The sequence below is a fragment of the Salvelinus alpinus genome, chromosome 4, assembly GCF_045679555.1.
Source record: "Salvelinus alpinus chromosome 4, SLU_Salpinus.1, whole genome shotgun sequence".
Taxonomy (NCBI): domain Eukaryota; kingdom Metazoa; phylum Chordata; class Actinopteri; order Salmoniformes; family Salmonidae; genus Salvelinus; species Salvelinus alpinus.
Genome location: NC_092089.1, coordinates 39,194,186 through 39,217,932, shown reverse-complemented (window position 1 = coordinate 39,217,932; position 23,747 = coordinate 39,194,186). Strand labels below are relative to the sequence as shown.

Here is a 23,747-nt window from a genome sequence, read left to right as displayed (position 1 = left end):
ATGCCATAAATCTCGGGGTGAGAGAATGATGGTATGACGATATGAACATCTGGATACCGCCCAACCCTAGTGTGCCCCTGCCCGTTTTCAGTGTTTCTCTGTCTTCTATCTGTCAGGCATAAAATAGTTTGCATTTCTCTCTCTCGCTCTCTCCCACCTTCCCTTCCTTCCTTCCTTCCTTCCTTCCTTCCTTCCTTCCTTCCTTCCTTCCTTCCTTCCTTCCTTCCTTCCTTCCTTCCCTCCCTCCCTGTCTCCAGCAATATGATAACACCAGGAGCACCAAAAAACAAACAATCTGAATTAGCATGATAGCGGAAATATGTCATATTGATCACAAGAGGAGCTACATTTTCCACAAAGGCGGTTGACGAGTTTCAAACAGAGACTGTGACGTCCTATGATGTAATTATGGTAACCACCAATCAAGTGAGTCATTGCCTTTCAATTAATCATTATGCATATTGAGTTTGCTAATTCGTAAATCATTACAAACACATTCCCCATAATCAATTTAATCTAATGGCCAACTGAGACGTTTGAAATGAAATGCAACACTAACAGAAGTGTGTCTTGAATGAGTCTATATTAAACCATCATTCAACACATAATAAAACAGCTATGTTTCACTAGCAACATGGGGAATGGATAAAATAATGGTATCGTTACATAGTAATGAACAATCACAGTTCATCTGGGGCTGTTGGACATGGATGGGGCTGAGATACAACATCAGTGTTGTAACTTGAGGATTCTTCATGAGAGAGGAGTAATCTGCCTGAGGCTAATGGATTATAGATTCAATTTATTTTCAGTGTAAAGCCGTCTGACATGGTGGGCCATGGACGAAAATGTCATCCCCTTTTAATTGACCATTGGTGCTGTTTGACTGAGTTCATGGAACTGTGCCTTTGACTTTCTGCCATTTGTATGTCTGTGTGTGTGTGTCTCTCTCTCTTTGTCTAACTCTCTCTTTTTTGCTCTATGTATCTTTCCCTTCTCCTCAACAGTCTCTTTCTTGCTCTCCTTCTCTCTCTTACTCATCTTCTCTCTCTCATTCACTCTCCCACTCTCTGTATATCTCCCTCCTCAACAGTCTCTCTCTTTCTCTCGTTTCTCTCCTTCAATCTCTTTTCCTCCATACCACTCTTTATATTGCCCCCTGCACAGTGTTTCTCTCTTCTTCTCCCCTCTCTCTTCCTCTAGACTAGAAACAGCCGTGTGGATTGGCGGAGAGCTAAATAGCTCTACGTGAGCTTGGTCACGGCTCAGCTCTCCTTGAGATAATGAAATGACAATTAATGGGAAAGCTGTGTGCACTCGCTCATTTGCTCACTCACTCGCTCACTTGTAGAGCAGCAATAGGAACAGAATGAAACAGAAAAAAAGAAGCCTGTAGGAAGGAGAGCAACTCTCACAAAACTTTGGGGGGAAAGTAATATGGTGTCTATATACTTTAGTAATCCAACAGAAAAATATACATTCCAGCGTAGATCTGTGAAGAGTGTCCTGGCCCTACACAACTATGGTATTGGTTTTTGGGATATATTACAGTAATATGGGACCTTTTTTCAACAGCAGGGTATTTCTTATGGTGTACATGCGCAATATTCTATTATACTTCAAAATAAACTACCCATATAAGAGTAACTGTGTAAGTTATTCAGGAAGAGTAACTGTGTAAGTTATTCAGGGAGAGTAACTGTGTAAGTTATTCAGGGAGGGTAACTGTGTAAGTTAATCAGGGAGAGTAACTGTGTAAGTTATTCAGGGAGAGTAACTGTGTAAGTTATTCAGGAAGAGTAACTGTGTAAGTTATTCAGGAAGAGTAACTGTGTAAGTTATTCAGGGAGAGTAACTGTGTAAGTTATTCAGGAAGAGTAACTGTGTAAGTTATTCAGGGAGAGTAACTGTGTAAGTTATTCAGGAAGAGTAACTGTGTAAGTTATGCAGGAAGAGTAACTGTGTAAGTTATTCAGGAAGAGTAACTGTGTAAGTTATTCAGGAAGAGTAACTGTGTAAGTTATGCAGGAAGAGTAACTGTGTAAGATATTCAGGGAGAGTAACTGTGTAAGTTATTCAGGAAGAGTAACTGTGTAAGTTATTCAGGGAGAGTAACTGTGTAAGTTATTCAGGAAGAGTAACTGTGTAAGTTATTCAGGGAGAGTAACTGTGTAAGTTATTCAGGGAGAGTAACTGTGTAAGTTATTCAGGGAGAGTAACTGTGTAAGTTATTCAGGAAGAGTAACTGTGTAAGTTATGCAGGAAGAGTAACTGTGTAAGTTATTCAGGGAGAGTAACTGTGTAAGTTATTCAGGAAGAGTAACTGTGTAAGTTATTCAGGGAGAGTAACTGTGTAAGTTATTCAGGGAGAGTAACTGTGTAAGTTATTCAGGGAGAGTAACTGTGTAAGTTATTCAGGGAGAGTAACTGTGTAAGTTATTCAGGGAGAGTAACTGTGTAAGTTATTCAGGAAGAGTAACTGTGTAAGTTATTCAGGGAGAGTAACTGTGTAAGTTATTCAGGGAGAGTAACTGTGTAAGTTATTCAGGGAGAGTAACTGTGTAAGTTATTCAGGAAGAGTAACTGTGTAAGTTATGCAGGAAGAGTAACTGTGTAAGTTATTCAGGAAGAGTAACTGTGTAAGTTATTCAGGAAGAGTAACTGTGTAAGTTATTCAGGAAGAGTAACTGTGTAAGATATTCAGGGAGAGTAACTGTGTAAGTTATTCAGGAAGAGTAACTGTGTAAGTTATTCAGGGAGAGTAACTGTGTAAGTTATTCAGGAAGAGTAACTGTGTAAGTTATTCAGGGAGAGTAACTGTGTAAGTTATTCAGGGAGAGTAACTGTGTAAGTTATTCAGGGAGAGTAACTGTGTAAGTTATTCAGGAAGAGTAACTGTGTAAGTTATGCAGGAAGAGTAACTGTGTAAGTTATTCAGGAAGAGTAACTGTGTAAGTTATTCAGGGAGAGTAACTGTGTAAGTTATTCAGGAAGAGTAACTGTGTAAGTTATTCAGGGAGAGTAACTGTGTAAGTTATTCAGGGAGAGTAACTGTGTAAGTTATTCAGGGAGAGTAACTGTGTAAGTTATTCAGGAAGAGTAACTGTGTAAGTTATTCAGGGAGAGTAACTGTGTAAGTTATTCAGGAAGAGTAACTGTGTAAGTTATTCAGATCCATCCAATAAAATAAATGTATAAAAGCACCTTTCTGAAACAAGCGGATAAATCCCTGACATCGTATGTTGGTAATCTATGTGTGTGTACGGTTGTAGATATGAGAGAGAGGAAAAAGTCAAAGAAAAGCCATTAGAGAGATAATGATTTAGGAAGAGGGTCGGCTGCTGTTGACAACAAATCACTAAGTAGGACAGTGATATTCATACCATAGATATAAAATAAAGTACAGTAAACTGAAAAAGTATGATACAGCACATCAGCTCATTTATGCATGTGTGCCTGTGTGTGTATGTGCTTCAATCTATAGATAGAGGACTCCTGCTATCTCCAGGAGTGATAATTAGACTTTTTGTCTTCATCTGTTGCTGTCTTTTTGATAGATAGACAGCACTTAAAGTAGATGACCCTGTCTTCCCAGTAGCCTACTTGGTGTGTGAACTGCTGACTGCTCATATCTTGCAGCTGATTGTTGACACATCAACCAGGATTAAGGGGCAGGGCAATTTGTGATTGTTGTTGTTTTGTAATCAGCGGCTGTATTGGAGGGGGAGTGGCTTCACCTCTGTTAGGCAATTAGCAATTGGTGTTAATACTTCAGTCTCCCCTGTTTTTTCAGCGGCAGCTCTGTCAGCGGTTTTGTCGCCGAAACAAAGACGGTTCTGCGGAGTTGTTCTGCGGAGTTGTTCTGCGGAGTTGCTTGATGAAGGAAAGAGAGGAAGTCTCTTACTTGAGAATCTTACCTAGTTATTTTCAGATGATCTCATTTCTCTCTATTGTAGCTTTGTCAACTATGTGTGTGTTTTCTATACCTGTTCGCTCCTCTCAGTGTAGGTTTTACAGATGCTCCCCACCCTTTAAGTGTAAACAACCCATGTGGAATTCCTGGTCGCCGGCAGCATTTGGAACTGCCAATCTGCAGTCAAGAACGCCAAGTTCATCTCAGACTATGCTGGCCCTGATGGAGACATGGATCACCCCAGAGAACACTGCTACTCCAGCTGCTCTCTCTTCATCTGACTATGTGTTCTCTCATAGTCTGAGAGCATCTGGTCATCACGGTGATGTCACAGGGGCTACTCATTCTAGGTGGAGATGTTATATTTTCTCCCTCACTCACCTGTCCATGTCCTGATTTGAATTCCATGCTGTCACTGTCACTTGTCCACTCAAGCTTAACATTGTCATCTATCGCCCACCAGGTGCCCTTAGAGAGCTCCTCAATGAGGTTGACATCTTGATAGGTTAATTTCCTGACGGTGGCTCACCACTAAGTGTACTGGGCAACTTCAACCTCCCGACGTCTGCCTTTTATTCATTTCTTTAAACCTCTGTCTTTCCACTTCCTCTTTTGACCTCACACTTTCCCAGTCCCCTCCCACTCACAAGGCATGCAAGTAGCTTGACCTCAACTTTACTAGATGCTGTTCGCCTACTGATCTCACTGCAATCCCCCTCTAGGTCTCTAATAACTACTTGGTTTCCTTTTCTGTCTCCCTTTCTTCCAACCCTACCCAGAAGGTCATGTGGTCGCAATCTTCGCTCTCTGTCTCCCTCTACTCCAGGGGTCGTCAACTAGGTTTTCCGAGCTAATAGTTGGCGGGCTAGAACATAATTAGTACATAATATTAGCACAATTAATTGGCCCACACTACAAATTAAACAAAATGTTTAACACATCTGATTAGTACATAATAAACTCAGTGACAATAACATAATGAATTCTGTCACTTAAATGGGTTAAATCTGCAGTTACAAGGAAGAGAGAAAACAGTCGTGGACATGGTGGAAAAACTTGAGGCCTTTACTAGGAAGCTTGAGTTGTTTGATTTGGACTTGTCATCTGGAAGGCTGATGCACTTCAACACACTGAAGAACGACAGGCAGAGGGACCAGACAACTTCTCCACAAGATTTGAAGACTACAGCATGCCCAAGGATATCATTGTGTTTGTACTTGATCCTCTCACAGTCCGCCCAGGTGGAGAATTCTTCTCCCTTGCTAAGAAAACCATACCCTTGCTGGATGAGGCTCCAATTCAAACTGAGCTGATTGAATTCCAGACATCGAGCCATCTCAGGGATGCACTCAGGAGTGCCAAGTCCTTGTGTGCACTTTGGGTGGCATGCTCAGAGGAATACAGCAGAATAAAGAAACTTGCATTTTATGTGCTAACAATGTTTGGATCGACTTACACCTGCGTGTCCTCATTTTCCTCTATGAACGCAGTATAGATTCACGACTGGAACTAGTTTTCACATACACTACCAGTCAAAGTTTTAGAAAAACCCTTGAATGAGTAGGTTTTCTTTATTTTTACTATTTTCTACATTGTAGAATAATAGTGAAGACATCAAAACTATCAAATAACACATATGGAATGATGTAGTAAACAAAAAAGTGTTTAAAAAAAAAATATATATATACTGTATATTTGAGATTCGTCAAATAGCCACCCTTTGCCTTGATGACAGCTTTGCACACTCTTGGCATTCTCTCAACCAGCTCCACCTGGAATGCTTTTCCAACAGTCTTGAAGGAGTTCCCACATATGCTGAGCACTTGTTGGCTGCTTTTCCTTCACTCTGCGGTCCGACTCACCCCAAACCATCTCAATTTGTTCGAGGTCGGGGATTGTGGAGGCCAGGTCATCTGATGCAGCACTCAATCACTCTCCTTCTTGGTCAAATAGCCCTTACACAGCCTGGAGGTGTGTTGGGTCATTGTCCTGTTGAAAAACAAATGATAGTCCTTCTAAGCCCAATCCAGATGAGATGGTGTATCGCTGCAGAATGCTGTGGTAGCCATGCTTGTTAAGTGTGCCTTGAATTCTAAATAAATCATAGACAGTGCCACCAACAAAGCACCTCACATCATAACACCTCCTCCTCCATGCTTCACGGTGAGAAATACACATGCGGAATCATCCGTTCAGCTACACCGGGTCTCACAAAGACACGACAGTTGGAACCAAAAATATCCAATTTGGACTCCAGACCAAAGGACCGAATTCCACCAGTCTAATGTCCATTGCTCGTCTTTCTTGGCACAAGCAAGTCTCTTCTTCTTATTGGTGATTAGTAGCGGTTTATTTGCAGCATTTCGACCATGAAGGACTGATTCACACAGTCTCCTCTGAACAGTTGATGTTGAGATGTGTTTGTTACTTGAACTCTGTAAAGCATTTATTTGGGTTGCAATTTCTGAGTCTGGAAACTCTAATGAACTTATCCACTGCAGCAGAGGGAACTATGGGTCTTCCATTCCTGTGGCGGTCCTCATGAGAGCCAGTTTCATCATAGCGCTTAATGGTTTTTGCAACTGCACTTGAAGAAACTTTCAAAGTTCTTGAAATGATCCTGATTGACTGACCTTCATGTCTTAAAGTAATGATGGACTGTCATTTCTCTTTGGTTATTTGAGCTGTTCTTGCCATAATACGGACTTGGTTTTTTACCAAATAGGGCTATCTTCTGTATACCACCCCTACCTTGTCACAACACAACTGATTGGCTCAAACACATTAAGAAGGAAAGAAATTCCACAAATGAACTTTTAACAAGGCACACCTGTTAATTGAAATGCCTTCCAGGTAACTACCTCATGAAGCTGGTTGAGAGAATGCATCTAGTGTGCAAAGCTGTCATCAAGGCAAAGGGTGGCTATTTGAAGAATCTGAAATATAAAATACTTTTAGTTTTGTTTAACAGTTTTTTGGTTACTACATAATTCCATATGTGTTATTTCATAGAGTTGATGTATTCACTATTATTCTACAATGTAGAAAATAGTAAAAATAAAGAAAAACCCTTGAATGAGTAAGTGTTCTAAAACTTAGTGTAAGTCAATTGAGGACTGCCTGCGCATCAAAATCACATCTCACACGACATCCACAAGATCGTGTCCAAGAGGATATACAACTTTTCCCATTGAGTAAGTAACTTAATGGCCTATATGACTTTAATTAGTAAATACTAACATTATTTTGAGTGCTTATCCAGGGATATTTAGGTCTCTAGCTGACAGTATTTTCTGTTTGTTTTTTGTTACAGGAGCAGACTATACCGATACAGACATTCAGATACAGACATCACCTTTTTTTCTTAAAATTATTGTTTTATTTAGGATGCTACAGTTTTGGCCAGTTGAAATTGAAAATAGGCCTAATAAAAAACATCCCACATATATTTTTTTTATTGTGAAAGATGCTGTTAAGCCTCATAACTGGCTGAGGGAGGCTAAGTTATTTTATATAGGCCTAGGCTCGGAAGAAATAGACTCCAATTAAACCCTCTTGTTATTTATACAGTCAAATTAAAATTAAGATTATTGTTGAAATGAATTACAATATTTTCAGCACCAGGTGCTGTTCATCTCCTATTGATTTACTTTTTGTTATATTGCTTATTAAATTAAAATAATATTAATAATTATTGGCCTGTGGGCCGCCAGTTGGGGAACCCTGCTCTACTCTCTCCTCTTCTATCCTGTCATCTCTCCCTTCTGCTAAATCCTTCTCACTCCTGTCTCCTCATTCTGCCTCTATGACCCTACTCTCCTCGCTTTCCACATCCTATGACTCTCAATGTCTCCTTTCCTCCCTGCCAGCTCGGCCCTCCCCTTCTGCTCTGTGGCTGAATGACTCACTGCGAGCTTACAGAACAGGGCTGCGGGCATCTGAGCAAAAAAGGAGGAAAACTAAACTTCCGGAGGACCTATTATCCTTTCACTCCCTCCTCTATACCTTCTCTTCCTCTGTATCCACAGCTAAAGCCACTTTCAATCACTCTCAATTTCAAGCTTCTGCCTCTACCTCTAGGAAATGATTTTCAACCTTCAACCTTCCCACCTTAATCTTCCACCCCCCCACCCCCCCTCCTTCTCTGCGAACGACTTGGTCAACCATTTAGAAAAGAAGATTGACGACATCCGCTCCTCATTTACTCAGTCTATTTAGTCCACTTGTCCCACTCACACAGAACTACACTAAGCCTTGACCTCTTTCTCCAGATGAAATCCTGCCTGCTCAACCCCATTCCCTCCTCCATACCCTTCTCCCATTCCTGACCACTGGCCTCGTCACCTTTAACTCAGGAAACCAACACTATACCTCTGACGTCAAAAACTACAGTCCGGTATCCCTTATTTATTTTCTTTCCAAAACATTTCACCGTGCTGTCTCTGACCAACTCTCTTGCTAGCTCTCTCAGAACGATTTTCTTAACCATTTAGGCTTCAAGACGGGTCACTCACACTGCTCTCCTCTGTGTCATAGAGGCTCTCTGCACAGCCAAAGCTGACTCTCTCTCCTCTGTTCTCATCCTCCTAGATCTATCCGCTGCCTTCGAGATGATGAACCATCATATCCTCCACCCTCTCAGGGCTGGGAATTTCAGGCTTTGCACACTCTTGGATTGCATGCTACCTGGCAGGCCGCTTCTACCAAGTGATGTCGAGAGGATCTGTGTCTGCACAATGCGCTCTCACTACTGGTGTCCCCCAGGGCTCAGTTCTACTATATCCGTAGAGTACAACCCTACGTCACACAGGTAGTGGCGTAGGTCCTAATCCAGGCACTTGTCATCTCCCTTCTGGACTATTGCAACTTGCTGTTGACTGGGTTCCCCGCTTGTGCCATCAAACCCCTGCAACTTATCCAGAACACAGCAGCCCACCTGGTGTTCATGTTCTCCCATGTACCCCCCACTAGCACTGACTTTGCTGATAGCTACTTTATTGAGAGAAAAAAAATCTTATTATTGTATGACTGATATATGGGGTTGCCCTACCTAGCTATCTTTAGATGAATGAACTGTAAGTCGCTAAATGACGAGTGTGTGTGTGTGTTTGCAGATAGAGTATCAGGGTCATAAAACCTCACTGTGTGGGGTGTTGTGAAGCTATCTACTACTAGTAACAGGAAATGTGACCTTTTTCTTAACCCAATGACACTTTTGTCAATATATCATTTAGGATAGCCAGAGGGCTACACACTACAGGCCTATGCTACCAACACTGACTTCTAAGCTCTACTGTTATATAATCCAAGCAAGGGTGACAGGGGGGAAAAGTATGACATACAATTACTAGTCAATATACACAAGGAAAATGAAAAAAATAATAACCTTGGGCATTTTGTGAATGTGCTACCAAATGGAAATGACTCACTCAAAAGAAATCAGAAAGAAATCATAACCAAGTAATACTTCATTGCAGTCTTCCGTCTGATGCACATTACTAACGTATTTCCGTTCTTAGTCAATAAAGTTGTACAATGAAATTGAAACCTCATAATCATTATCTTGGTGGAAGAAACAGTTGTTTATGGAATTGGAGTTCAGTGTTGGTATATCTGTTTGATTTTCCTATTAGACTCCAGGCTACCGTTTTACTGTTTCAATCAGTCCAAATAATTTAGCTAACGGCAAAAGCTGATAAAATATGACATGAAAATGTGATCTCTATTGTTATTTCCACAGCATCGTAATGAATGCAATAACGTAGTAATGAAATAGCAAACCCTGTTATTTGAAATCATGTTTGTCCTACTGATCCTGTAAATAGATGTGTATCAGCATGACACCTGAAAATCTCCATTAAAATGTAATGTCAGTACCAGCAATACACAGACATGACAATATACAGGAACTGCATTTAGTTGACATAAACGCCTGACTGCACACACGCCTGTAAGTACACAGACGCACATTCAGACACACACAGACACACATATGCACACACACACCCACATCACTGAACCTGGACAATGAAATGAGGACACTACTGCACCTGGTGATGGCTGGCCTTTGCTAGCTCCTGATTGGCTGACTCCACGTTGGATGTGGTGGTCTGAATGTGGTCCTCAATGCTATCTGAAGAGACATAAAAGCATGGTAAATATAATGATTATACTTCATAGCAACACAGATATATTTTATAGCAACACAGTACCCCCAGTTTAGGACCTTTTCTTACCAGGTTGAACACACTGGGTACTCTTTCATTCTATAGTGGTAATAGAAGAAACATACAGGTACTTCCACTACTTAGTAGGATTTTGTCACTATACTGTATGTAACAAATGGAACAATTTCCTTCATGTTTAAACGGCCATCTTTCACACACATACACAATCAAAATGTATACAATTCCACATGAATTCGGGCCTCCCAAGCAGTCTAAGGCGCTGCATCGCATTGGTGTCACTACAGACCTGGGTCTGTAGACCTGTAGACCTGGGATCCCAGGCTGTGTCACAGCCGGCTGCGACCGGGAGACCCATAAAGCGGTGAAGCATCGTCCGGGTTAGGGGAGGGTTTGACTGGCCGGGATGTCCTTGTCCCATCGCACTCTAGTGACTCCTTGTGGCGGACTGGGTGCATGCACATTCAGTCGCCAGTGTTTCCTCCAACACATTGGTGTGGCTGGCTTCCGTGTTAAGCGAGCAGTGTGGCTTTTTTTATTTTTCCTTTATTTAACATGCAAGAACACATTCTTATTTAGAATGACAGCCTAGGAACAGTGGGTTAACTGCCTTGTTCAGGGGCAGAAAGACAGATTGTTACCTTGTCAGCTCGGGGATTCGATCCAGCAACCTTTCAGTTACTGGCCCAACGCCACTAGGCTACCTGCCGCCCCAGGGTCATGTTTCGGCTTGGCAGGATTGTGTTTCGGAGGATGCATGGCTCTTGACCTTCACCGGGTCTGTACGGGAGTTGCAGCGATGGGACAAGACTACCAATTGGATATCACAAAATTAGGGAGGAAAAAAACGAAACCAAAAAAATCATGTGAATTCACAATGCAGCTGCGCTGATGTCCACATTGCACCTGTACTAGTATTACTATACTTGGAGAGAGAGTGGTTCACGGGTTCACTTCACACTGTTCACAGCGTGGTTGCCAGTACACCAAATCAGCAGAGAAGTTGAGCCTCGCACTTCAACGCTCTTAGTTGTTACGGAAATTGACCCACTATGCGGTTTACTTTCTGCATCTACGGTTAGGGATATTTCTTAACGTTAAGGATCCCAATTTTGTTTAAACGCTCACACCCCTACACCTTAGCATACACTATTTGTGTTGTGGTGCTGTTATGTGAGCATTGTGGAAACATCAATATTCCTCGTCCTCTTTATCATGTACAGTCTAACTTCTATTTCATTTCCTACAGAGGCTCAATGTGGTGTATCTTCTGCTCATTTCCTGTCTCTCCGTTCACTGGTCCTTGTGTCTTTGGCCTCTGTGTGTGTGTGTGCACGCTGTTTTCGGTGTGATTGTGTTTGTATGACACATCCAGACTTTGAATGGGTGAATTGGGTACACACCATTCCTCTGCACACACATTGGTAGCCTTGAGAGGTTTAATCTTACTCAGAATGTGCATAATTTGCTGTTGTTAACACATACAGTGGGAGAGAGAGAGAGGAGAGAGAGAGAGAGAGAGAGAGAGAGAGAGAGAGAGAGAAAGGAAGGTGTAAGTGGAGGGAGAGAGAGAGAGAGAAAGAAAGCGACTATTTGATAACCCCTCATAATATCTCATTGCTCATTGCTCATTGCTCCCTCACACTATGCTCCGATTGAGCTGCTCGTATGATGTCACGTTCAACTTCCTTGAACGCGCTCTCCATGGTCGTGAAGCTTCAAAATCTTAGAACAACACACAACTGTGTTTATAGATAGACCAACTTAGTTGTAGTTCTCTCCTTATTTACATAATCACTTGCACAAGATCCTTAATAAACTGGAAAAGGATGCACACACATTCTCAGTCACACAACCGTAAATTGCGTCACGTTTGATCGATGATGTAGTATATTGAGTTTTCTTTGAGTGACACTTTTTATGATGCACAACATTCTAATTTAATTTCTATGTTTAATTACTTCCTCATTGGCTGTCACCATAGTGACGGCTTGAGAATAAACTGAGAACGGAGCTTTCAAAAGTCATACTCCGTCATACATTTCATTTTCTAAACATAACAGAAGTCAACCAATTATTAGTCTTTGAATAATCCAAATGACTTGTCTTATTCCAATGCACACCATAGTAACTATAGTTGTTGTATCCAGTGAGAACTAATTCAAACCTAAATCCAATCCTTTTCCCAATTAAAAACAAATGTTTGGTTCACTGCCCATCAATTCAATGCCGAGCCTCAAGCATGCAGGACACAAATCTCTCTCTCTCTCTCTCTCTCTCTCTCTCTCTCTCTCTCTCTCTCTCTCTCTCTCTCTCTCTCTCTCTCTCTCTCTCTCTCTCTCTCTCTCTCTCTCTCTCTCTCTCTCTCTCTCTCTCTCTCTCTCTCTCTCTCTCTCTCTCTCTCTCTCTCTCTCTCTCTCTCTCTCTCTCTCTCTCTCTCTCTCTCTCTCTCTCTCTCTCTCTCTCTCTCTCTCTCTCTCTCTCTCTCTCTCTCTCTCTCTCTCTCTCTCTCTCTCTCTCTCTCTCTCTCTCTCTCTCTCTCTCTCTCTCTCTCTCTGTGCATGCTGGGTGTTTTTGGAGTCTGAGTGTTTGGTGTGGAAAGCTCTATCCTAACTAACTTTCTTGATTCTTTTCTTTACATGTTATTTTCTATGGTGGAGGGTTAATGCAATATTTGTTTTTGGCGGTATCCAAAGTTTTTTTTTCAAAGTTAGGGTGGAAGAGGACAGAGTAACTTTCCTGGGGGTTGGAAGGTGTAGTGTGCGCAATGGCTTCTCAGCCTAGCGCGGAGGAGACGCTGTCTATACAGCATGGATTCAGGTGTGTTCCTGAGAACGGAGTTAAGGTGGAGGAGGTTCTGCTCGCGGTCGGTGAACAGGTAGGAGCTGAGTTTATACATTCTGCTTCTAGAATGAACAAAGCTGTGGTTGTGTTCATGAAAAGGGCTAATTTGGTCGGTAGGCTAATTGCTAGCGGAATATTTGTAAGGGATGTGTTGGTGTCAATTTCACCTCTCTCTACCCCTTCAACAAGAGTTGTAGTGGCAAATTTGCCTCCGTTTATCACGGATGATCAAATTAGGAAAGAGCTGAGTCGTTTTGGTAAGTTTGCTAGCGGTTTCCGTGTACTGTCAGCAGGGTTTCAGGCAGATGCCGTTAAACACGTTGTTTCGTTCCGGAGGCAAGTGTTTATGTTTCTGAACAACAACGAGCAACAGCTAAATGTGCATTTTAAAGTGAGGCATGGGGAGGGTCTCTATGCAGGTTTTGCCAGCACAGATAGTCTACGGTGTTTTGAATGTGGGGATTTGGGGCACAAGAGCTTTGCGTGCCCACATAAAGGCCGTAGACAAGGTGAGGATACAAGCGCAAATGGGGGAAATCGAGGTCAAAATGCAGGGGGTAAGGAGATGCAGACAGCAGAGGCTGGGCCTAGTCAGTCTAGAGATGGTAGGGTAGTGGAGGCTGGGTCTAGTCAGGCTAGAGATGGTGGAGAAGCAGAGGCTGGGTCTAGTCAGGCTAGAGATGGTGGGGAAGCACAGGCTGGGTCTAGTCAGGCTAGAGATGGTGGGGTAGCTGAGGCTGGGCCTAGTTATGCTATGGAGGGTGGTGTAGAGGGTGCTGGGTCTAGGCAGGCTATGGATGGTGGTATAGCAGAGGCTGAGTCTAGTCAAGCTATGGATGGTGGGGTAGCTGAGGCTGGCCCAAGTCATGCTATGGAGGGTGGTGTAGATGATGCTGGGCCGAGTCATGCTATGGAGGGTGGTGCAGATGATGCTGGGCCGAGTCATGCTATGGAGGGTGGTGTAGATGATACTGGGTCTAGTCAGGTTATTCTAGTGGATGAGGAGAGTATAGTGGGGCAGTGTAAGAGATTAGGGGGGGAGGAGGAGGGTGTCAAGCGGAAAAGGAAAAAGGGTGTGGACAAAGGCACCATGGAAATGTTGCCTGTTGCTGTGGGTGAGGCCCTAACCAGAGAGAAAGGGCAGGTGGTCAGGGTGGGAGATAGAGAAGAGGAGGAAAGTGAGTCTGAGGAAGAGGATGAGGAGTTATTTTTTTCAGACTCCTCTTCAATTGGCCCGGAGCTGACAGCCAGTCAACCAGAGGGGTCTAAGTACACGTTGAGAGAACTGACAAGGTTCCTGAATGAGACTAAGGGGAAAAAAGTTAATCTTGAGGCTTTTTTTCCTGATTCTAGAAAGTTTGTAAGATCAGTACAACATGCTATGAGAAATGAGGGGCATGGTGTCCTCTCACCCAAGAAACGGTTTAGGTTGAGGAAGTGGGTCACAACAGTGCGTAAAGGTTTACCTTCAGACACTGTTTAAATGTAAACGCCGTCGGGCGGCACTGACTCTCCTGCCCAAAAAAGGGGACTTGTGTGAACTTAAGAACTGGAGGCCTGTGGCATTACTCTGTGCGGACTATAAGATATTTGCCAAGGTCCTCTCTAACAGACTGAAGTCCCATCTGGACTCTATAATACACAAGGACCAGACATATTGTGTACCGGGACGCTCAATCACGGACAACTTGTTCTTGATTAGGGACATGTTGGACTTGTCGAGAGGTTCTAATGTGAACTTTGGACTGGTCTCTTTAGATCAAGAGAAGGCTTTTGATAGAGTGGATCATGAGTATCTGTTTAATGTGATGTCTGTGTTTGGGTTTGGGAAGAGCTTTGTGAACTGTGTGAAGCTGTTGTATGCTGGGGCGTCATGTATGGTTAAGGTGGGAGGGGCGCTCAGTAGGCCTGTCTGGGTGAGACGGGGCATTAGACAAGGATGCCCTCTATCTGGGCAGCTGTACACACTAGCCATTGAGCCTTTTTTAGGACTGCTACGCAGGAGACTGCGGGGAGTGTGCTGGACAGGCATGGAGGTGGTGACAGGAATAGCAGTCTCAGCATATGCAGATGATGTTTCTGTGATGGTCAGGGATGGGCAAGATATGCAGGAACTAGAGACCAGTCTGAAGGTGTACGAGGGAGCTTCATCAGCTAAGGTAAACTGGGGAAAGAGCAAAGCTCTGTTATGTGGGGCATGGGGGGATAGGGCTCCTCCTCTGCTTCCAGGGGGTTTGCAGTGGGGTTGTGAAGGGCTTAAAGTGTTGGGGGTGTACCTGGGCTCGGAGAGGTGGGTCAGCAAGAACTGGGAGGGGCTGTCACAGGCAGTGGTGTCAAGACTGGCCAGGTGGAGGTGGCTCCTGTCCCAAGTGTCATATAGAGGGAGGGTGCTGATAATCAACAACCTGGTGGCATCTTCCTTGTGGCATAAACTGGCTGTCCTCAACCCCCCCGCCGGTCTGCTTGCAGACCTGCAACGCAAGCTGGTGGACTTCTTTTGGTCGGGCCATCACTGGCTGAAGGCAGCAGTGTTGTACATGACCGTCCACGAAGGAGGACAGGGCCTGGTGGAACTGGAGAGCAGGATGGCTGCTTTCCGGCTAAAGGCGGTGCAGAGACTGCTGTACCATACTGATGTTGGCTGGAGGGAACCAGCATGCGCGCTGCTGAGGAGAGCTGGCGGATTAGGGTTGGACCGGCAGCTGTTCCTCATGAAGCTGGAGAGGCTGAGTACAGCAGGTCTCTCAGAGTTTTACTCTGCGGTGCTGAGGGCCTGGCAGCTGCTAAGGCCCACACGAGAAGGGGGTGTGGAGCCTGGGCAGTGGGTGTGGGAGGAGCCTATTTTCCACAACCCAGCCATCCCTTTGAGATCGGTTCAGTCGGCCACCCTGCAGAGGCAACTGATGGCAGGGGGTTTACAAAGGCTAGGTGACCTGAGACTGCTGGGAGAGGAGGGGTGGAAAACCCCGGAGGTCTTGGCGCAACAAACAGGAATAACGTCTCTTAGGCTGCTGGAGAGATTCCTGGAGGAGGTCCAGGAGGCACTGTCTGAGCCGGTAAGGGGGGTTTTTGAGAGGCCAAAGGGAGAGGGGCCACCAATGTTTCCGCCACTGCAGGTGACGGCAGAGACTGGAGACTGGCAAGGGGGTCTGGAGGACTTGTTAGATTTTAACACTCCGAGCCTGGGGGAGTTTGAGGGGGTGGGAGGTAAAGCCCTCTACAACCTCTGCGTTAAGGTTAGGAACATTAGAAGCCTAACAGGAGTGAAGGCACATCAGTGGCAGGGGGTATGTGGGGCGGAGAGTATGGTGGGTTTTAGATGGAGGGCGCTCTACAAACCCCCAGTACCAAAGAGGTCAGGGGACCTCCAGTGGAGGGTTCTTCATGGAGCCCTGGCCACTAACAGCTGGTTGGCACGGGTTGATCCGGGAATTGGGCAGGGGTGTCCTTTCTGTCAAATGAATGAAACTGTGTTTCATGTGTTTTCTGTGTGCACCAGGTTAATGCCATTAATGTCTCTGTTGGAATGTCTGTGTGACAGGTTGGGGGTGGTTTTTGCTGTTGGGATGTTTATAATGGGATACAGGTATTCGAGTAAGGAGAAAGAAAAATGTGTTTTGTTGAATTTTCTGTTTGCTCAGGCAAAATTAGCTATTTGGCTAACAAGGAGAAACAGGGTCAAAGGTGGGGGGATAACAGACCCTTTACTACTGTTTAATGGGATGGTCTCTGCGCGCCTTAGGGTTGAGTTTGAGTTCTATAAACTGATCAAATGTGTGGAGATGTTTGAGGAGATATGGTGTGTTGGGGGGGCTGTCTGTATTGCTGGGGAAGATGTTTTGGATATACGGTTGTAGGAGAGGGTATTGTTTTTGTGTATGGTGATGGTGGTTTGTATCATGTGGTAGATGGAAAGGTGAGTATGGTACATGTATGCAGTACAGGATATATTTTTGTTTTTTTTATTTTAGGGGGGGGTGAGTTTTAAATGAAATGAGAATGTTTCAATAAAGAAAGACAAAAAGTCAAAAAAGTCTCTCTCTCTCTCTCTCTCTCTCTCTCTCTCTCCATACTAATTCACATTTCCTCTCTCTACAGGGTCATTTTCCTGCTGTAACAAACTGGCTCAAATGAATATCCTACATCTGTAGTACATGGCTTGATAATTTGCACAAAGAATCATAACCCTGATAGTATGCTAATACAAGGAGACAATTGAGCCGCATTGGAGACAAGAAAACACACACAAACACACCTCCATAAGCCTTTACTTCCCTCACACTATGCTCCACTAATTATGTCTTTGATATGCAAGACATTTCTAGGGAGAAAAACATCTCATCAACAAGGAAAAGCATAAGTTGTCAAACATGGCTACAACTCATATTCTACAACATCACATTCTCTATGTTTTTGGGTATTATAAGGACATGTAAGTAAATGTGACTGAATCAAGACATAATAACCTTCTATCTGAAAACCACTGTATTCCTCTGGTTCCTTACAAAAACCACAAGATTGACCACATGCTGTAGGTACTATAACCACAATGAGACTAACGCAATACTTAGATAATAAAATAGATGAGTGCACCACTTCACCTTTGAATGACCCAAGTTCACTTGTCTAGCCTTTCTCTCTGTCTCTCTGTCTCTCTCTCTGTCTCTCTCTCTGTCTCTCTCTCTGTCTCTCTCTCTCTCTGTCTCTTTTGTAGCTGTTGATTGCATCAGTTCTGGCACAGCGTGACCTGTGGCTTTGTCGAGTGTGTCACCACATGGAAGCAGAGGCTTTGTCACAGAGAAGCTACTTTCAACTCTACGCCCTCTAAAAAGCACTAATCCAAACTTCCTGGGTTTGTTGATTTCTCAATTTACCCCTCTACCGCTCCCCCGCTGCTCCTCTGGACACCTCCACATGCCTCAGCCCCCTTGCCCCCCTAAAACCCCATCAGCTTATTCAGACCCAGCTTTTATTATACACATAAAAATAAAAAGCTCACCATGTGCACCGCAGCTATAGAAAAGCAAAACATGCAATTTACCTGATTCTATTTCAAGGTTGGCTGGGAGAGAGAAACATTATGTCTGTGGTCCATAATGGATGTGGAAAAGACTACAGCAGTAGAGTAGTACAACTCTCAGGTACTTGGACAGAGCACCTTGACTCTGTACACTGGTGAGCTGAACACCCTCTCACAGTTACCACCTCCACCATCTCTTAAAGCCATCATGTTCATCCTTACACACTTTAGCACTTTCCCACCACACCAATGTTCCACTTCCCTCTGTATCCACAGTCTCAATGTATCCACAGTCTCAATGTATCCACAGTCTCAATGTATCCACAGTCTCAATGTATCCCCAGTCACAATTTATCCACAGTCTTAATGTATCCACAGTCTCAATGTATCCACAATGTATCCACAGTCTAAATATATCCATGATGTATACCCTCATAGTCATACTAAAATATATCCTCCCTACGTCCTCACATGAAGGACGACTACAGAAATTGAAAAGACATAAATCTAATGAGATTCTAATGGCATTTTACTAGTGTACCCAATTTCATCAACAATTGACATTTAACTTCTTAGAACTCGCCACTATTTATTTCCCCTTATTTTCCCTGTGCTCTGCATGTGAGAGAAATGAGGAGGGACACTGAAGTTGAAAGGAGAGATTTCCTCCTGCGTGTTCACCTCAAAAAACCCTTTCTCTAAAGGCCAAACAACAAACAAGTCGTATTTCTGTCCTAACACACATAGTCAGCGCCATCCAGAACTTATCTAGGAAACAAAAGTGCCATTTGTTTAAATATTCCCTTCCATAAGGCTGAACATTATTCACTCTAAATGTTAAGTACCCTAATTATGGATAGAATCTGGGATAAATTGTGTATTGCTCTCCAGTTCCTCTTTGTTTCTCTCTCGTTGCCTGTTGCCTGCTCTCTTGTAGCATTGAGTCTGTGAGAGTTGGAAACTTGGCATGAGTCTAAAGTATAATTCAAATCAAATCAAATTGTATTTGTCACAGGCGCTGAATACAACAAGTGGAGACTTTACCGTGAAATGCTTACTTACGAGCCCTTAACCAACAATGCAGTTAAAAAGTTAGAACATTTGAAAATAGATCAAAAGAAAAGGTCATTGTCCTCTAGATGGATTAAAACAGCCAGACTCAGGGACACTCTCCCACACAATGGACCAATTAGAATAGAAGAAGAATCCTTTTCCTTCGTTTATGAGATCTCAACCTCGGACACACATGCACACACACAAAGGTACACACACATACCAGAGACACATGTACAGCAGAATTTGGTTTGGCACACACATTGATATGCACAAGTATGATCAGTCATGCTGCTTCGTTTATGCTTCCCTTGTTCCTCTTTCTCTCTCTTCCATCCAGTCTGCTAGAGTATCTGTACATATCCACTCTCCTGTCCTCCTTCCTCATGTTTTTCTCTTTCAGTGACTAGTGTTCCATATCATCCCCCCTGTCTCCAGTCCATCTCTCTGCAGGGTGATGGTGGTGCTGTTATATCTCTCTGTCTGTGCGTTGAACCACACTTTCCCTCTCTCTGCCAAGTCTAGATCAGCGCTGGGTTGCAGGACTTGTTTATCAATAACAGAAGACTGGGACATGCTGTCCTGTCCTCTAACCATTGTTGTTATTGTAACCCACCTGTCAAGCAACCATTTATCACGTGTTAAGGTTCAAAAGTTTGTTTGATTGATGGGAGTCCTGAGGTGATTAATAATGTCTGCTAACTCATGACGAAAGAGATGCTGATAAAGTTGGTCAAAATATCAAAGGGATTACAAAGACACAGAGATGAAAAGGCAGACAGACAGAGTAATATGCAGACAAGGATGACCGCACACAGGAGCTCAGGCAATCATAAAAACACACACGCGTACACACAAACACACACACACACACGTGATGTCTCACCTATGGCATCTCCCTGCTCGTGCACCATACTGGCCAGATCTCGCATGATTTGGCTGACATCCAACATGTCCCTCTGTAAAGGAAACAGACAACGAAGGGTTAAATAAATACATTCTACTCTCGAGGTCATTGGCTATCCGCATTACCGGGATTTCTTCTTCCATAGTCTCCATGGATTCCCCAAAATAGACAGGGATATGTAAGTCAAAACATTATTCTTATGGGCACGGTAGCGTCCCACCTGGCCAACATCCGGTAAAATTGCAGAGCGCAAAATTCAAACTTCAGTATTATAAATATTTAACTTTCATAAAATCACAAGCGTAATACATAAAAATAAAGCTTAACTTCGTGTTAATCCAGCCGCGGTGTCAGATTTCAAAAAGGCTTTACGGCGAAAGCAAACCATGCGATTATCTGAGGACAGCGCCCCGCATACAAACACATGCAAAACATATTTCAACCAGGCAGGTGCAACACGAAAGTCAGAAATAGCGATATAAAATACCTTACCTTTGATGATCTTCTTCTGTTGGCACTCCAAAAGGTCCCAGTTACATCACAAATGGTCCTTTTGTTCGAAAATGTCCTTTATATCCATAAAAACTCAGTTTAGCTGGCGCGCTTCAGTCAATAATCCACCCAGTTTCCCTCCATCAAAATGCATACAAAATGAATCCCAAACGTTACTAATAAACTTTTCCATACACTGTTTATAATCAAACCTTAGGTACCCTAATACACAAATAAACGATACAATTTAAGACGGAGAATCGTTATTGTCTTTACCGGAGAAAAATACCAAAGAACGCGCTCTCTTCCACGCGCTTGGAAACACTACAGCCAAAATGGGAGCAACCTAGAAAAACTACAATTTCTGGCTAATTTTTCCAATAACCAGCCTGAAACTCTTTCTAAAGACTGTTGACATCTAGTGGAAGCCCTAGGAACTGCAATCTGGGAGGACTTGGCCTTAAAATTAAAGTGATAGCCATTGAAAATAGAGGTAGGCTGAAATTATTATTATTTTGGATGGTTTGTCCTCGGGGTTTCGACTGCCATATCGGTTATGTCATACTCACAGACATAATTTTAACAGTTTTAGAAACATTAGAGTGCTTTCTATCCAAATTTGCCAATTATATGCATATCGTAGCTTCTGGGCCTGAGTAACAGGCAGTTTACTTTGGGCATGCTTTTCATCCGGACGTCAAATACTGCCCCCCACCCAAGAGAGGTTAAACAATTAAAAAAGATATATCGAAACTACTCTCTGAGAAGTTTTTGCTAGGACTGCTAGGACTGTCTGGGAGTGGACTGAGTGAGGGACCTTATTGGAGGGATATGTTCCCTGAAAACTAGCTGTTATTGGCAGAGTTTTGAAACACTCTTTTTATTTGTTTATTAACTTATAACGCCTGGCAGGCCAAAACCCCACCAATGCAAAACGAGCTGAAATTTCAAGCTGTCTTGTCAAACAGCTCTTTCACTAAAAGGGTATTACCATCATTTTCACAATTTCACAGTATTACTCCAACCTCATAGTGTGGAAATATTTATAAAACACAGCTAAATCTAGTTTTTGAATGCACTGCCCCTTTAAAATCCACCACGCTAAGCCCATTAAAAACTAAATGTAAATTTGTGTTTCATATAAAACGATATAAACGTGTATGGACACAGTAATTGATAGAGTGTTGTTTACTTCTGTTTTCGTTTCAGTCAGTGTGCAGTCTGGCCACTGCAGAGAGAGAAAGAATTACCACACTGGGTGACCTGCACTTTTTTCCCTCCTCGCCAGTTTCCTGGCTTTGAATCTGTTCACTGTGTATCAGCTCAAAGCAATATGAAGGCTTATAAAACCTCTGTCTATCTCCCTATCACAGGTCCCCCTTTCCTCCATTATAGCACCATGCAATCACAGCTGTGTTTGTATAGCCTCACCCACTGGGCCATCCATCACAGGTGTCTGATATTGCTGTGGAAACTGGCAGCAGCCATCCTGGCTCTTGGCAAACACCATCTGGTTGGATCCAAAATGGCCTCTGGCAAAACCTCATGACGCTAAAGACTTTCTTGCTGTTTTCATCTTTGGGCAACCCTCTCCATCACACAGGAATAGAATAACAACACATTTATTTTACCTGGCAAAGCGGTTGCTGGCAATCTGAACTCAGTTCATTACAATGACAGAACGCTTTAACAAAGTCATGAGTGAGAGTCTGAGTAGCAGAGAGAGAAAGTGAGTGGCGGGCTGTCTTCTGTTCAGATCCCTGCCAGCCTGGGGGCAGAGTGGGAGTGGAAAGGCTTAGGGCCAGATGTGTGCTCTTTTCCATTTTTCATAGGGTTATATTAAGCTCATGGCCACTCTTCCACCATTGGCCTCCCAGGCCCTGGTTCACTAGGTTTTAAACAGTAGGTTTTCAGTCTACCCACACACCCACACCCACTCCACCAACTATACATAATGTCCCACAGAGAGTGTTGACCCATGCTGGGATGGGGACAGGCTATGTTCCATATGCTCTGCTGCACTTCCTGTACACTTTGAATTAATTATCAACAGACAAAAGCACAATGACCTCAAAAGACAACCAGAGTCCTTTGAAAGACAAATGTTGGGAAAAGGTCTTAAGGTATTAAGAACTGGAATCCTACTCTTACCCAAGACTATTTGTAGTTGTCACACCCTGATCTGTTCCACCTGGCCTTGTGCTTGTCTCCACCCCCCTCCAGGTGTCACCCATCTTCCCCATTATCCCCTGGGTACTTACTGTGTTCTCTGTCTGTCTGTTGCCAGTTTGTTTTGTTTCATCAAACCTACCAGCATTTTCCCCTCTGTTCCTGGTTTCCCCAGTTGTGACCTTTTCTGCCCGCCCTGACCCTGCCTGCCGTCCTGTACCTTTGTCCCACTACTCTGGATTACCAAGCTCTGCCTGACCTGACCCCGAGCCTGCCTGCCGTCCTGAACCTTTGCCCCACTGCGTGGATTATCGACCCCTGCCTGTCTTGACCTGTTGTTTGCCTGCCCCTGTTGCTGTAATAAACATTGTTACTTCGACACAGTCTGCATTTGGGTCTTACCTGAAACCTGATAGTAGTCTTGCTAACAATTCAGCTCCTCTTTTATAAACCATGGTGGTGAAGAAATATCCCATGTCAGTTTGTCTATATTATGCAGTGGTGTAAAGTACTTAAGTAAAAATACTTGCAAGTTCTACTTAAGTAGTTTGGGGGTACAGTGATCCCTCGCCACTTCGCGGTTCACTTATCGCGGATTCGCTATTTCGCGGATTTTTATAATGCATTTTTTTTTTTTTTTTGGTGCATTGTGCTCTGCATTCTGATTCGCTAAAAACTCACTCCCGCTTCTTGTATCAAAACATGCTACGAATTGTGCTATCATTTTGTCGTCTCGTGCAGTTATGTGTACGTACATAAAACAGCTTGGCAAATTTACATTAAGTTGGCCAAATTATCTTGTAATTTCGAACATCTCCTAAACCCATAATGTCGACGAAACGGCCTACACGTGAGTCACTGTATTTGTATACATGTAATAGTTGCTAATTGTAAAAAAAAAAAAAGTTTTCTATTTCGCGGATTTCACTTATCGCGGGTCATTTTCGGAACGTAACCCCCGCGATAAACGAGGGATTACTGTATATGTACTTTACTTTACTATTTATATTTGTGACTACTTTTACTTTTACTTCATTACATTCCTAATTATTTTTATTTTTTTACTCCATACTCAACACCCAAAAGTACTCAACATTTTGAATACTTAGCAGGACAGGAAAATTGTCCAATTCACACACTTATCAAGAGAACAACCCTGGTCAT

General features: G+C 43.2%; 1 protein-coding gene across 7 annotated transcripts in view; it reads right to left on the bottom strand.

Moving 5' to 3' along the window:
- The window catches only part of LOC139573493 (t-SNARE domain-containing protein 1-like), a 171,572-nt gene that overhangs the window by 40,963 nt on the left and 106,862 nt on the right, over positions 1–23,747 (bottom strand). For all 7 annotated transcript variants that reach the window (XM_071396994.1, XM_071396995.1, XM_071396996.1 and 4 more), the window contains 2 exons: positions 19,902–19,974; positions 9,964–10,046 (listed from right to left, as the gene is read on the bottom strand). In XM_071396994.1, the coding sequence (XP_071253095.1) occupies positions 9,964–10,046; positions 19,902–19,974 (156 nt within the window). The remainder of the gene's footprint in view (positions 1–9,963; positions 10,047–19,901; positions 19,975–23,747) is intronic.